Below are 16456 nucleotides of genomic sequence, written 5' to 3'. Positions count from 1 at the left end.
CAAATGAATTAGACATTACTACACTGGTAATCCAATACAGAATATGAAGATTATAGACAAACACACCAATCAACCTTCCTGTTAGTATTACAGCAAGCAGCAGGAAATTAGAAATTCCTTGCACTTTTTTTCCCTGTATACAAGACTACATCATTTAGGGGTTTGTCTAAATCCACAGTATTAAAAAACTGATGGCCAGGTGATAGTAGGTCTCAGCAAATCTCTTTTACTTTAAAAGAAACATTACAAGACTGTATTGTTTCTTCAAGAGCAGAATTTGTATTTACAGCAAAAATGTATTTAGTGTGCTTTCCCTATTAAAGTTCTTCATTACTTGAACTATCAGAAATAAGCAGCCATGTTAAGCAGAAGTAACCATTAATTGTCATAAACAAAACCTGTAACTTACCTTATACTGATCTTCCATTGCTGCCAGCTGTAATTTTATACCCTCGTTGATTTTCACTTGTTCTTTCCACTTCAGCTCCAGTTTAGCTAATTCATCAGCATAAACACTGCATTTCATCTTCTCATCCTAAAGTAGTTTATACCACGGCATGAAATATTTACAGTCTTAAGAGATTCTCCCTCCCACCCCCAAAAATATCACTCCATGCTTTTAAAATGAGACCATTTACAAATGGCTTCTACAAGCCTGACTCAAGACTCTGAAATGGTCAGGACCACAGAACACTGCATAAATTATGTTCAATAAGCATTTCTTTCCCTTAGTTTTCAACAAGCTGACATTCCTCTTTAGTTTCACAGTTTCAAGTTTCTTTGTACCCTAATATTACTAACCCTGACTATTCTTTCAAGTACCTCACTTCAATATAAAACCTCTCCCAAGTGACTTTCACAACCTATGTATCTTTCATCCAGAAGGTCACAGGCAAAGCTTTCTTCAAAAATCACTATGGAATAAACATCCAGCAGAAGCCAATGCAGGCTCTCCATGGACAGGGTCATGAACAAAATTACAGGACAGTTATTACATCCTGGAAAACCTACTAAAATAGAATGGTATCATTGTGATAAAACAAGACACAAAATGAAGACAGACAAGACAACACTCAGAAACAATTTCTTGAACTGTTCTGAACTTTTCACCAGTGCCACTGATGCAATACGCCATCATTATACACACATCCAAACTGGCTAAATGAAAATCAAGTGCCAACTTTGGTTGAGACAACCAAATAAATGCCTTTATGTATGACTGAGCCCAAGGTAGTTGGAAAAACCCACTCGGGTCTGAAAACACTGTAAAAGCCAGGAAGGCAACAGGGAAAAGTTACTTTGCTTTGGACAGTGTATCAGATCAACACTGCCACACTTGTTCCAAACATCAGCTGGTTTACAGAACCCTGCTGAATTTGATTTATAAGAGCAATTACACTTAATGTAAGAATAGAAAGTATTTAAAACCTTAAGCATGTGGACATTTGTTTTACTGTATCTTGGTTTTCCTTGTTGGGACCCTCTAAATACACAGTCAAGAGCTGACTGAAAAAAAATGTGTTTTCTAATGTTAAAATTTCTACCATAATCACGATGTATCACACAAAAAAGGAAGGCAACTCAGCTGGGTAGGCCTTGTGGTCTTAAGGCCTAGCATCTACAGCTACTTTTTGTTCAGCTTTCCAAAGCAGCTGTTTACTTACTGCCAACATTTGCTTGCATTTCTTATACTTCTCTGTTTTCTCAGCAATCTCTTTATTCATCTCACGCACTTGCTCCTTTACCACGGATTCCGAAACTATGTCAGGTGAAATGGGGCTAACTGTGAACATTGAAGAAAAAAACAAAAACATGGATTTTTTTTCTTCCATAAAAAGTTTGTGTAAGAGAGATGACAGCCCAGATTTGAGAGCACATCAAAACCAGAGTGCTCCATGTTATCCAAAGCAGAGACAATCAGCATTATGTGCTATGTATGATCAGCAACCGTACCGGCACATCTGTGTTCAGTTCTCTCACATCAAGAGAAGATCAACATAAATACACACGTATGTAGTACTTTCCCAAGAAAGAAAACAAAACAAACACCAAAATATGTATGCTATCATTCTAAATACTCTATTCTTACATAAAAATATGGAAGCATCTCAGCAAACTACTTCATCACACACAACCACTGAGCTTGTTGGGATTGTTTGTTTTAAAAAACACTTGAATTTAATTCAGACAGGAGGAAACTAATAGAAATTACAACCTTTGGTCTTTACAGACAGCAAGAATCTGTCAGTTATAAAATAACACAGAAAAAGCTAATCAGCATTTTTTGGCATTTATCAATTTAAACAATGATAAAATCACAGAATGGTTTGGGCTGGAAAGGACCTTAAAGATCCTCTAGCTCCAATCCCCCTGCCATGGGCAGGGACACCCTCCACTACACACCATGCTGCTCAGAACCCCATCCAACCTGGCTTTAAACACTCCAGGGGATGGGGCATTCATAAGTCCTTTGGGAAGCCTGTTACAATGCCTCACCAGCCTCATAGTGAAAGATTTCTTCTTTAGTTTTAACCTATTACATATTGAAATTTTAGAAAAGTATTTTTGCAATAGCTTAATAGTTCATAATAATTATAAACATTTTCTTATAAACCACTACACCTATAATTCATGAAAATAGGCAGCTGACTTGACCTTGCCATCACATAATCAGAACTTTTCAGCAGATTGATTTACAGCAGAATGTTATAGTGGATAGTCATAATAACATGACTACAAAATTACTGTGGTGTTATATCGAAAAATTGAGTAAGATTTTTTTTTTTTTTCAAAAAACTGTTTCTTAGCTTGGCAAAACCATCTCTGTTAACCATTACGCAGAAATTCAAGAGTTCAGTTCTACTGACATTAAAAAATAGCAACTTAACTGATACATGAACTTATTTATGATTGTTACCACTTGGTAAGAGACAAAATATTCAGCTCAATCTTCACATCTCTAATTAATGTTTTAATTAGAAGAACAAGTCCACCTACTCTACACTACAAATACTATTAGTGACTACTTTACATAGACAACACTTTCAGGCTTATAAAGGCAGACAAAATGTAAGCTGTTGATACCTGGAGATGCAGACAACTTTTTGTCTGTAAGGATGGCAGTAGCTGTCTCAATGTTAGATGCATCTGTCGGTTTCTGTTGATGCCCTGCATTTTTCTTTGTGAAAAGAAATTTTGTTTTGGTACTTGATTAAATGAAAGCCAAAACACAAAGTAAAGTATCTTGCAAAATGCATCATTTGCTCCAAAATTAGACAGAACCATTCATTTAAACAGTGGGTAATGATAAAGATACAAAAACATTTAATTCTACTAAGACTGAAATTGCTTCAGACTATGATTTTTATCATCTTACTTGATGAAGGTCTTTTGCCCTAGAAAGAATAATTTCTGAGCAAATTATTAGAAAAATCCCATTTTCTAGTGAATCAGTTACACTTTAATTCATTAACTTAAATCTAATACTCCACTAGAAAAATTGAGTCTGTACCAGAAATGTCTGCTGGATTTCTGGAGCGAAAGCAATAAAATCTGGTGTTTGCTGTAAGATGTACAACATTGCCAAAGATAAGGAAGATTTTTAAGGAAAAGCCACAGATGCTCTGATATGACACCTCATTCCCACTGACCTTCTGGATGAGAAGATGAGTTTTATGCAATGTTCTGTGGATAAGAGAAATACTTAAGTCTGGTTTTCTTAAGAATTCATATCTGTGCATCTTGCCATTGCGCATAGGCCTTTTCCCCTGTTTGAGCTCCTCTCCAACTCTAATTTTTACAAAATTCTGAAGAACTCTGCCCTCAAATCTGAAATTGGCTGACAGGGTCAATTACTAGGTGGGCTAAAACTTATATCATCATTCAAAAGATTCATTTATTTATGAAACAGATCTTGGAAGAGTCCTAAGATTACAAAATACATATGGAATACAACTCCATATTGTGTTGTGGAGACTTCTTTCCCACTTGGCTTTTAAACCCTACTTCAAGTTCTCTATTTCCCCACTTTTGGGCTTGGGATTTTTTGTTGGGCTTTTTTGTGGTGGTACTGGACAGAGGTAGTAATTATGGATTTTCCCAGCTTCAGTTCTTCCTTGAACAATGTAATGCTTATAGGTTCATCCAAACTCTACTAGGCTTCTACACCAGCTACTATAAATTCTATGCTTGGTTTGGACAACTACCTAAAGAGAATGACAGAAGTATTTTCACAAGCAGGTTTGTGAAAGGAAATGGTAAAGAGTCATTGCTTACCACACATTTTAATCCTTCTTTAAAGCATTATTTTTCACAGAAGGAAATTAAATTGATTTTGGAATGCTACCAAAAAAGCAAGTGCAACTTATCCCATTCTACTTACTGCCTGTTCTGTAAACTTGTTTACTTGTTTTTGAAGTTTTTGACATTCTTTGAATTTCTCTTTGTAATGGTCAGCAGCCATTTGTAGACGAAGTTTCAGATCTTCAACTTCTCTGCGCAGTTCCTGTTCCACTGCGTTTGAAGCTTCCTTAAAAAAAACAAACCCAGAAACTGTTGTCCCTTTTGTTCAAATACCACTATTTCCTAAAAAGTCTTTTTTCAATTAAAAAAGCATAATGTTCCATGTAAGTACTGAAGCTCCTGTTCTCTTTCTGGGAAAGAAAGGAATAGCAGAAGCAGTAGAGCACAGAGAGAAGCAGAATATGAGCAGAACTTCATTCCAAGCAGGACACAGTGAGGGATGTAAACAGGCACTGGTACAATACGAGAGGCAGGTAAAGAAGATTCTTATTTTATGGGTTCATTAATGTGTATCTAAAGTCTGAATGTATGGGAAAAGTCTAAACACCTTCCAGGGGGCATTCCAGCTACCCTACAGACAAGAACAGCCACACAGCAAAAGTGCAGAGGCCACAACTATTCCCTTGCACTCACTAGGTTTCACCTGGGAGTGGTTCCATGGTGCCACTACACTGATACATGAGCTACACAAACCACATCCAGCAACCAGACACAGCCCATGCTTGGATACTTTCTGCTAACTGGAGGCATTCAGATGGCTTGCTACTTCTTTCATTATACATTTCAAAGCACATTTCAAAACACAACTGAAACTCACAGGGAAAAAACATGCAATTCTTTGACATTTTAAATATAATAGCTCTTTTGAGTGTTGTAATATTACAGTATTATTTTAATTGTGTTCAACTCAATATATTTTCTTCTAACAGTTACATCATTACAGTAATCCTAGTACCAAATGAATGCAATACAGTTGCAGTCACTGAAGACCCTTGATAAAGCTAACTTTCATCAAAATGTTGAAATATATGTTATCTCACTATACTTTTATCCAAGACTAAGGTCAAGACAGTTTTCATTACATTAATATTTTTATACTTTTAAGTACTTAAAGCAAATTAACTTTGATTACAAATACTGGAAGGACTTTAAAGAATTCATACAGAATCTATCAATGACAAAAGAACATTATAAAACAACCCAAGTTTCTACCAATATATTTTCTTATTTGAATTAATATAATGCTACTATAATATCTATGTTATTTTGAATCCTCTACCTGTCTTAATTCACTTAACAGAATTAAGACAGGGAGAGGATTCAAAATAACATAGATACTGCATTATTCTGTGAAAATAATGTGGGGAGAAGTAGATGTGAGTAAGAGCAGAAACCTCCTTTCTGACCAAACTTCCAAATCAGATAATATGCACTTGATTTAAGGTAGTATATGGAATGCTGACAGAAAATTTGATAATTATTTACACTAATCATCCAGAAACCTATTTTATTCCCAGTAATGATTTTATAAATACAGATAAACTTCAATACTAAAAATTTACCTGCTCATTTTTCAAAGTTGTGATTTTTATGAGTTCAGCTAAAGCTTCAGCAAGTTGCTTTTTGAATTTTTCATTTTCCAGGCGTGCACTGTGAAGATCTGCCATCGTCTTGTCCCGCACATTTACTGCATCACTCAGCTCTTTTGACATGAGAACAGCTTCTTGTTTGCTAGCCTGAATCTGATCCTCAGCTTTCCGAAGCTGCTCTTTCAAAATACTTGCCTCGTCCTAGGAAAGAGAAGAGATGGAAGAGAATTCATAATTTCTTAATTCAAAGCTTAAATACAGGCTGGTAAAGGGATTAGAAACATCTGAAAGGAAAAGCAACATTTCCTGGTGGCTTTAGCAAAACTACTACATCAAGAAGTCAGTACACGAGTACTACTTTCCCCACTTGTCTTCTCTCCCAGCAATGACACGCAAATTTATTTCACTGTGAAATAAAGGCAAACTTTATTTTGTAGTGAAATAGTTTCACAATGAAATAGAAGTTTCAATTCTGGATTTTTGTTGGAATTTCAGCTTCAGTTTTAAATCTATGGCCAAAAAAGTATGTTTTCCATATCTCTGCTCTTACCACTGTAGGACTCCAGCATCAAAAGCAAAGTTCATCCCACAGAAACACACTGAAAGTATCAACAGAGCAAGAGGGTTTACAGTGCCTACAAATGGTTGATATGAAACACTGTAAAGCAGCTTTGGGATGTTTTTCTCACAGCTCTATTTCCCAAGATCTTGCACAACAAGCTTTCCAGAGGGAAGAGAGAACAAATAGTAATGAAGAGCAAGCTGCAGCATGTAGCACTAAGCACACAGGGCAACCCAAGAGCCCACTGACCAAGCTGAACTACCAGCCTCTCACTCCTCCAAGAAGGCCAGGATTACAAAATGTAATTTTAAATTTATTTTTAAAAGAAGCTACTATATAAAGCAGTCACTGCCTCTAGGCTCCCTGATGGCATAATCATCTCGTTCTTGAGTCCAGATATAAATTCAGCTATCTCTAGTCCATTATTTGGTCATTTTTTTTAATATCACAGAAGTTCAGAGGAATACTAATACACTTTGTAACCATTTCTGAAGATGTATAGACAAATAAATGCCCTGAAGTCCTGTCTCCTAGCTATTTTTACAGCACATGATACATTGGTAACATATTTCAGTAAATATCTGCAGTTTCACCATTTGAGATAAAAATATTAATGATCCCACCAGAAACACCAAAAGCAATTTAAGATTAATAAATGTTTGGTTGCTTCAGTACTAACACATATCCCCTCCCTTCAAAATAAAACACAGTAGTAATTTAACACATTCAGAAACAAAAAAGCAAGAAAGAGACTAAAATAAGATGTAACTTAAAGCTAGACAGTATGCCCTTTTTAAACTCTATGTCCACTCTCAACAGCACTACTTTTCCACTTCAATATTATATTCATAACTCATATTACTTTAAAACAATTTCTAGTCTTTTGAGATCCAAGTGGCTTTGCTGTGAAAAGATTGGCAAGATACACCAGAAAGATGCCTGCATAATCTAACTTTTCCATGCTGGCCTCAAAGGCTATGTCTAAACTGACTGTCTAATTTGGATCAAGAGCATATTTGTAAAGCAAAACTCCCAGTAAATTTCATTATTGCCTATCACACTGCAGATCAGAGAACAATCTCAGGGCGCAGAAACTGCATTCCTTTTGGATGAAATGGAGGATGATGTACATCAGGAAAAAACACCTAATGGTTATTCTATTGTGGGTTTTGCCTGGCTGGATGCCAGGTGCCCACCAAAGCCACTCCACAATTCCCCTCCTCAGTTGGATCAGGGGGAGAATATAACAAAAGGCTTGTGGGTTGTGATGAGGACACAGAGAGATCATTTAGCAATTACTGTCATGGGCAAAAACAGACTCAACTTAGGGGGAAAATTAATCTAATTTATTACCAGTCAAATCAGAATAGGATAATGAGAAATAAAACCAAATCTTAACACACTCAGACCCCACCTCCTCTTTTCAAGTTCAACTTCACTCCCAAATTCTCTATCTCCTCTCTTCCAGCAGCACAGCCAGGACGGGGAAGGGAGGCTGCAGTCAATTCATCACACGTTGTCTTTGCTGCTCCTTCCTCCTCAGGGGGAGGACTCCTCACTCTCTTCCTCTGCTCCAGTGTAGGGAGCCCATGGGAGACACTCCTCTACAAACTTCAACACATATCCTTCCCAGAGGCTGCAGTTCTGCATGAACTGTTCCAGTGTAGGATCCCATCCATGGGGTGCAGTCCTCCAGGAACAGACAGCTCCAGCACAGGTCCCCTGTGGGGTCACAGGTCCTGCCAGCAAATCTGCTCCAGTGCAGAGTCACAGCTTTCTTCAGGCACATCCACCCTCTCCAGCATGGGGTCCTCCACAGGATGCAGGAGGCAGTCTATCTCACCAGGGTCTTCACCATGGGCTGCTCCAACACCTGGACCTTTTGCCCTCCTTCACTGACCCCCATGTCAGCGTTCTGTCTCTCACGTTTTCACTCTTCTGCTGCAATTTCTCTCACACAGTTTCCCCCTCTCCCATAGTGTTCTTTAATCTGTTATCCCAGAGGTGCTGCCATCATCACCCGCAGGCTCAGCCTTGGCCAGAGATGGGTCCATTGGATCTGTCAGGCATTGGCTGGTATTGGTTCTCAGGGGAAGCTTCTGGCAGCTTCTCACAGAAGCCACTCCTCACAGAAGCCACAACCAAAACCTACACAAATCCAGTATAGGCATCCATAGCACCCAACTAGAAGTAAGTCTGAAGCAACCCCATGTGGACCACAGACAGCATAAATATGAGTTCCTCAGCAATTTCACTCTCCTGTTATACCACACTGCTTGCTAATCACAGTGCTGCCACAGGGTACACTAAGGCACCTCTTCCTTCAAAACCCTACTGTCACTGCAGAGTTCTCAGCATTGTAGCTCGACAGCACATTCACCTAAGAAGTCCTTCAGCAATCTTTCCATGTCTCCTCTTTTCTTCTCCATCCCCTCTACAGTCTCAACACAGCTACATTACAAACTTTTTCTTCAACCTCCTTTCATTTTTCACAAAGCTAAAAGCAATGCAGGAGCAGACCACTTTTACTGAACTCAGAAATTACCTTTCCACACATAGTTAATTTCAGTTCATCACGTGAGACTTCAACCAGCTCAAAAGGTGCAATACTAGAACACATCTCAGTCTTTTCATCATTTTCTGCATCTAGAGAACATCATAATCCTCATGCCTCTTAGCCTATACTCTGGTGATTTCTTCAACTTCTTCCTTTCTTTTGTCAAGCACATACAACATTAGACATGTTTATTCAAATCAGGCCAATTATATTGAGTACTGCTTACCTTGTCTGATGAAGAGTGCAAAATAGCTTTCTTCATATTTTCTTTTTCAGCTATTAATAGCTGCAATCTGCCAACCTCCTCTTTATAATACGATATCATGTTTTCTTTGTTTGCATCCAAATTCTTAAACGTCTGGATTTCTTTTACTAGTCTGGTGTTTTCTATTTCTGTATTCTTCAAGTGTATCTGCAATGATGCTAAAACATGTCAAACTTCTTCCACGTTAGAACTACTGTTCACCTATTTATTTATGTGCTCACTAAATTCTAATCTATTCTAATTTGAGGCAGATTAGAACTAGTAAAGAGAAAAAAAAATATTTGATATTATCACTGCCCTCTAGCCCAAACTTTCTGTCTAGAATTCTCTCAGCATGGTTACCTAACAATAGCTCCACTCTACAGCTAGAAGTTTAAGTCCTAATTTCTCTCCACATCGCATTAAGTTATTCAGAACTCCTCTCCTCACAAATGCTGGACAAGCAAAAGAGAAATGACTTGAAGAAAACTAAAGAGAAATTAAACTTCTAGTAGTAACTGCCCACAGTCATCTAAGCAAACAGGTCTACATCAGGAATATTAATTTTCAATGACAGCAAACTCCTTCTATATCTGCCTACAATAATGCAAAATAGCTCCTACACTCAAGTGTTTTCCACTAAGACCAGAAGATCCGTGTTATTTACAAAGGGATTCCAAGCTTGTAAAATATGCTTTGAGATTTTATAATCTAGGAACAGAAATAATCTTTTAAATACACTTGTTCTGTTTCACACAACCTATGGATTTCACTATTTTTGCACATTAAATTTTTTCTGCTTTGGGGGAGGGAGGGTGGCAGTGTATTTTATTCTATATATGGGTGTCTCTCAACACCAGCAAAAGAAATAGGCCATGCCAGTAAAAACCAATGCAATGGAGAATCTACTAAAGCTTCTTAGTGTTATATACAAGGCTCAAGAAGAAGGATTTAGAAAACAAAGTCTGGAGAGAGAATTTAAATTACTAAGAAGTATTTAAGTTATGAAAAAGTGTTTTAAAGATGATCACTTACTGTGTGATGCACTGTATAACTAAAGAATTTTCTCACTAGAATCTATTATTTTTTGTTACTGAGTCTGAGCTTTAATAAACTGGTGATTCATTCTCCTTTTTAGAGACCTTTTTATAACATGGTTGAATTCAGATGCTGTTTTCCTCATTCATTTTTATATGAGAACATCTATAACTACCTTAAAGATATGTTCACAGAATGCACCCATTTCCTTTTTTCCTTAACAAATTCAATTTATCAGACTTCTCTATAAACCATTATTACCTTTATTTCAAACCACTTCATTCCAGTGTATACAGGTACATGTAATAAAGTTACCTTATAAAGTTCTTTTTCATCCTTTTCTGTCTTTAACACACATTCAAGTTGCTCCTTCTCAAGCATCACTTTCTTCAGTTTGTCCTTCAGACTAAAACATTGAAGAATTAATGGTACAGAACTATTAATACATATAATAAATATGTATTAATACTATTAAGGCATATAATAAATATTGTTAGTTTAAAAAAAAACACATCTGGGGAAAAAGAAGTAAAACAAGGAAGGTAAGGAACAAAAGACTAAGTACCTGTCTAACTCAGTTTCTTTTGCAATGGCTTTCTGAGTAACAGTCATGATATCTTCTTCCAGCTGGAGAACCTTTGAAGCAGCCTCATCGTGCTTCTTCTTCAAGTCATTATTTTCCCTTTTAAAATCTTCTGATGCTTGAATATTTTCCTTTTAAAAAAATGCACACAGATGCCATTTAAAAATGTGATTCTTCAGAAGTAAAACATACTATTTGAATTAATGCCAAAATATGGCCATTAGATTTCTTCTCTTCCTTAAAATGTATAACTAGCCCATTTAAAGTATATATAAATATATATATGTATTGAATATTTCTATGCACAGTTCATATATTAATAAGGGGTCAATAAGGAGTTTGTTTGGGCACAAGCATTCAGTTATTCAGAGCTTACCAAACACTTCAGAGTACAGAATAAACACATTATTTCCTATCTTTTGCCTATTTCCTTTAGGCAAACAAACCACTGACTGTCTAGCTTAGGAAACAAAGAACTTTTATTTCTCTTTGTACTTGCTTTTACTTAAAAAGAAGACCTTGCATTTTTCCAGACAGTTACACCACAGTAGCAAACCACAGTAAAGACAACTTCAAGCAGAAGGAGAAACAAAACAAAACAAAATTCTGATTTAGAGCTGGTTACTACATGACATTCTCCTAGCTAGAACATACAGAATGCCTCACATAGCTCAAAGAAGCTCACGCAACCATTGTAGGATTTATGGAAGCTGAGATAGAGGACAATGACAACACCCAAAACAGATTCCTTTGTCTGAAAACTGACAAATACAATATGGGAAACCACTCTTAAGTATTGCATTTGTTGTCTAATTACAGTAATGTCCATATTGTTCTAAGGCAATGGACAGCTGAATGCCATCTCCACTGCAGCAAAACAGCCATTTAAAGTCATCTTAAATAAGACTGAAAATGTTTGTTTTTTTTTTTCAATATAAGTATTTTGTTGAAAAAAATAGATAAGTAACACTAAAGTAAATCACACATACTGAGATAATATGCCACCCTTTTTCTGATATGAGAGTATGATAAAGCTCAGCTTATTACCAACCATGACAGTGACATGAATCAAAGTGTAAAACGAGGTCAAGACAGACCGACCAACATACCTAACTACAGCATGACTTAGGAGTGTTTGTGTAGCTACTAAGGTACAAGTTGTCTTTCTGCTCTAGATTTGGAAGATTAAAGCACTACTTCATCTATTCATTTTTAAACAAAGCTCAAAGCCCTGAAATAACAAGACTGTACTGTTACATCAAGAGAAACCCATCAGTCAGACTTTACGAAGAACCCCTACTGACCAAATTCCAACCTAACAAACAATGTTTTAAGTACAATAAAATATAATGAGGACTGGGTTTAGTCATTAATTGTCAAGATACACGGTTCACAAGTATAATTAAGCCTCACTTTTACAAGCAACTAAACAGAAGTTTGAGCATTATAATTTTTTTTTGGGGGGGGGAGGGGGTTGAGGGGTAGGCAGTACTGAATTGAGGAGTGGCAAATGTATCCGATGACTCATTCACTTGCTACACACTAAACCAGCATGTAGATTTTTATTTTTGTTATATATGCTACATAAAAAAGGACTAATATATTACTACTATTTGAACTCTGAATGGCTTTCTTATGTCTTAATATTAAAAATAATTTTAAGGGATCATGAATGTGCCATCTTTTTTTAAAAAACAGCATTGGAGAAGATAACCCACAACTTTCATAAGCCTTTATTTTTTTAAGAGCTATCAGTTTCTTGCAACCAAAAATACAAATACGTGGTGTAAAAAGGGCAGGATATTTTAATTAAAGTCAGTATTCCAAGTAAAACTTGCTATAACCAGCAGCAACAACACACTCTGTAATTGCTTGTCCTCCCCTAGTGCAGTGGAGACTAATTACTTACTCCTGTTTTGAAAGCCTAGTATAGTAAAAAGTCTATTTACAATGCATTTCTGTGTTTTCTCTAAACACCACTTTGGTATAACTGTAACTGTTGTAACCCAAGTGCCTTCAAAAGAATTTAATCTGATACATTATATATACAAACTGTACAAACAGTTCAAACAGGCTGCCAAAGGTAACATATATTAAAAGGAATTAATAGCCTGAAAAAAATTCTCTCCACAAACAGCATTACAACTGATGCTGCTTTGCTAGTTATTCTAAAGGGACATGGTACTAAAATGTAAAAGTTCCATACTTAACAGATTCTCACCTAATAAACTTATTTAGATACAACTAAAGCCCTACAGTTTTTAAAGAAAAAAAAAGGATTAATTTTTAGAGACGACTTGTTATTTTACAGAATTCTTAGTAATTCAATTTAGATGCAGCAACCCCTAGTCCCATACACTGGTTACAGTGGTTTCAGAGCCTGTAAAATTTAAAATGAGTGCTCTTAGACTATTTTACAGGTAAAGTCAACTGTGTTTAGAAGGAGTCTAAAGGGGAAGAATATAATAAGTACATCAAATAAATGTACAACCCCATTACAGAAAAGATAATTACTTTCTGTAATCATTGCTTTAATTCATTTATCTTATCTGGTACATCTACCAACATTATGTATTTTCTTCCACCTTCTTAACAGAGGAATAAAAAAAGCAGAGCAAGAGCATGAATCATTTTAATGAACTGGTTTAAAAACACTCAACAATTTTAATGTTATTTTTAATCCAGTTACAAATGCAGCTACCCCATCTCCTTCCCTAGATTTGCAACAGCCATAAGGGTGGATGTGGGAAGCAAACTGCACCACAAGAGTAAGCAACCTAAAATGACTTAAATCAGCTTTACTGCTGCAAAAGAAGTTATCAAAACAAAAATTCCTGTACCTACTAGGAGTCTCATTAGGAAAATGAAACAATAAAAATTCAATGAGCTCTAAATTTCCCTAGAATCAAAAGTCCACTTTGAAAATCTTGATATACCTTCAGATAGGGAACAAGAAGAAATATGGGGGTTCCAAAATCTTTACTGCTGTTCTAAAATGGCAGAAGATTTAACACTGATTATTTTTAAAATAATTTTATAGTAATTCCATGTTACACTGTCCTCATAAAGCTATTACAAGCTCTACCTAAAGGATATGCAAAGATCATGTCTGGGGTCATCCTTGAAACAGGTTTAAAATCCATGTAATAAATAAATTTCCACACAAAAGGACTAATAATCTTTCATTTGAGAATGGAATAGCCATAATATTTCTAAATTCTCACTTTTATAGGAGAATACCATGGCAAAAATCCCCACATTCAAGAATGCAGAACAGCATGCTTTCTCTACTTATTTCTTACTTCTAGTGGATTTTTACAACAGCAGTAAAACATTGCTGAGCACAGCCTGGTTAATGGAATGGTACAGACATCTCTTCCTATGATTAGCACATACAAGACATTTTTCAAACATACTGAAGGTAGAGAGAAATCCAGCAGGCAGAATAAAATACTTGAAAAATACAATCCTAGAATACTTCCAGACATGACACCTTGCAGCATAGCAATGGTCAGCATAGCTTTTTATGTTTCATCCTCCCTCTTCATAACATGCAGAACTCCATACCAACCTTTTCAAAACCATCCCACACCTAAAACATTCACCTTGGATTAATGGCTAGTATCTGCAGCCCCTTTTTTTCACCTTTTAGAGAATGCATACACCATAATGAAGAGGGGTGAGAAGTTTAAAATGAGCTATGCAGCTCAAACTGAAGAGGTCAAATCACTAAATACAAGGCAATGTATTTAAAAAAAAAATTTAAAAAAAGCAAACAAACACCAAAAAAGACAGCAGCACCACCTTGCAGCTGGATTGATTTATCTGGATGCAATTTAATGTCAGAGGAACCATTAAACTTGATATCCTACAGAGAATTTAGAGGGCTTAGATGAATTATCTGCAGGAGCCTTTTCTTTATGCCACTGACATCACAGCAGCTCCAACAGAACCATGTGAAACACTTGTCTGACATCATACTCTGTTTAAGGACCTCTGAGTACAAATGATGAACACAACGGAGCACCACTGCAGCCAGTGCAAAATCCAAGTCTGCCCATAACACATAACACGAAATTTCTGAAAGGAAACCTCAAGTTGTAATTTTTCTTTCTAAAAAAATTTAAGCATTCAGTAAAGTAAAAGAGCAAATCAACTCCAAATAAAGTCAATGACATTAAGCTTTCATCCTTGTGACTACGACTTGTAATAGAAATACTGCTCTAAATAAGACTGCAGTCGGTCTATTTTAAAAATATAAAATGTCACAGTGGTAGTACTTTAACTAACATCATAAAGTGATCAAAACTACAAAACTAAGGTCTGCAACTATAAGCTACTGATTTTGCAAAGTCGTTTCCATGAATACATAATTTGAATTGTAGAATATCTCAAGCTACTATTTAATTTTCCAGTGAAATAATTTTCAATTGCCCAGTTTAAGAAATATTCACACACAGAACAGTGAAAAAAACATGAAACAGGGTTTTCTTTTCACATGACGTTTATAGTACCCAAGGGTGCTGTAATTGCTGGTACCAACCTGAGCAAATTCTGAGTGCTTAATTTGTGTCTAAAATTAAATGAAACTGGGGGGAGGTTTGCTTTTTGGGCTGGGGGGCAGTATGCCTTTTGGACAGTTTTTTGTTATTTAATTTTTGGAGGTTTTTTCCTGCTAAAACAACGCATCTTCCTGACCAAAAGATTTTCATACATGCAGCACACATGACAGTATGAACAGAGCCTGGTCTAAAGAGACACTGAAAAAACAACCGATTCACTTAATTCTATGCACTCAGGCTGAACTGGGCACTTGCATTGCTTACTCATACTGCTGACATTATCACACTGTCAACAGTCTTTTTTCACTATCTAAGCAGAGAAACTTCTCCTTGAAATGGCAACTTCTCCTCAAAAGCCAGCTTAAATGAATCCCTGATATTTGAATAAAATTCTCTAATAAATAAAGCTACTGTGCAGGTAGAACCTGTCAGCAGAATGTGAATTTACATGGATGCCTTATTAAAATTCCCCATCAGATAGATGAATAAGCCCACTTTTAAAAAGTTAAATGGTACACTAAATTTACAAAAAGCGTGAAAGAACAAGTTTATGAAGTCGGTAAATTCACTTCTGCATCAATTTATGCCAGCATCATAACAGAAACACTATTCAAATGTTCACAAGATCAAAGGATGAACAGGCAGTCCTCAAATCCATTGCTTCTGACTCAAGCTAAACATAGAAACTACTGTGAGAGGAATAAGACTTGTCATCAGTCACATGGAAGAAATCAGTTTACAAGTGCCCTCTTCCCACTAGAGGGAGACCAATGACTGCAAAAGCATCTTTTGCAGGCTCTGCTCTCTACGAAAGTACAAAACCAGTGTTCACAAAATTGAATAGCTGCAGAGTATCAAAGGAATGACCAATGAAAGACACACAATGACTACTACATGCTTCTCTTCAGCACAGTAAGACTGAATCTTAAAACAGTAGGCAAGTGCTCTGCTGCCACAGACCTTACACACAGTTTAAGCATACACAAAACTGGGAACACAAAGACTAAGAAGCATTCTTA

The 16456-nt window shown here is 36.2% G+C and overlaps 1 protein-coding gene across 3 annotated transcripts in view; it reads right to left on the bottom strand.

Moving 5' to 3' along the window:
- Positions 1–16456, bottom strand: part of TAX1BP1 (Tax1 binding protein 1) — a 55247-nt gene that overhangs the window by 12012 nt on the left and 26779 nt on the right. Inside the window, exons 6-13 of one of the 3 annotated variants that reach the window (XM_058022937.1) lie at positions 10858–11006; positions 10608–10698; positions 9237–9422; positions 5865–6092; positions 4382–4528; positions 3085–3178; positions 1665–1783; positions 410–535 (exon numbers count right to left, since the gene is read on the bottom strand). In XM_058022937.1, the coding sequence (XP_057878920.1) occupies positions 410–535; positions 1665–1783; positions 3085–3178; positions 4382–4528; positions 5865–6092; positions 9237–9422; positions 10608–10698; positions 10858–11006 (1140 nt within the window). The remainder of the gene's footprint in view (positions 1–409; positions 536–1664; positions 1784–3084; positions 3179–4381; positions 4529–5864; positions 6093–9236; positions 9423–10607; positions 10699–10857; positions 11007–16456) is intronic. The other 2 variants (XM_058022945.1, XM_058022954.1) reach the window with 2 other exon arrangements.

Source organism: Melospiza georgiana, chromosome 1, assembly GCF_028018845.1.
Source record: "Melospiza georgiana isolate bMelGeo1 chromosome 1, bMelGeo1.pri, whole genome shotgun sequence".
NCBI classification, from domain to species: domain Eukaryota; kingdom Metazoa; phylum Chordata; class Aves; order Passeriformes; family Passerellidae; genus Melospiza; species Melospiza georgiana.
The sequence above is the reverse complement of the archived record's forward strand: the minus strand, read 5'-3'. Positions and strand labels throughout refer to the sequence as shown.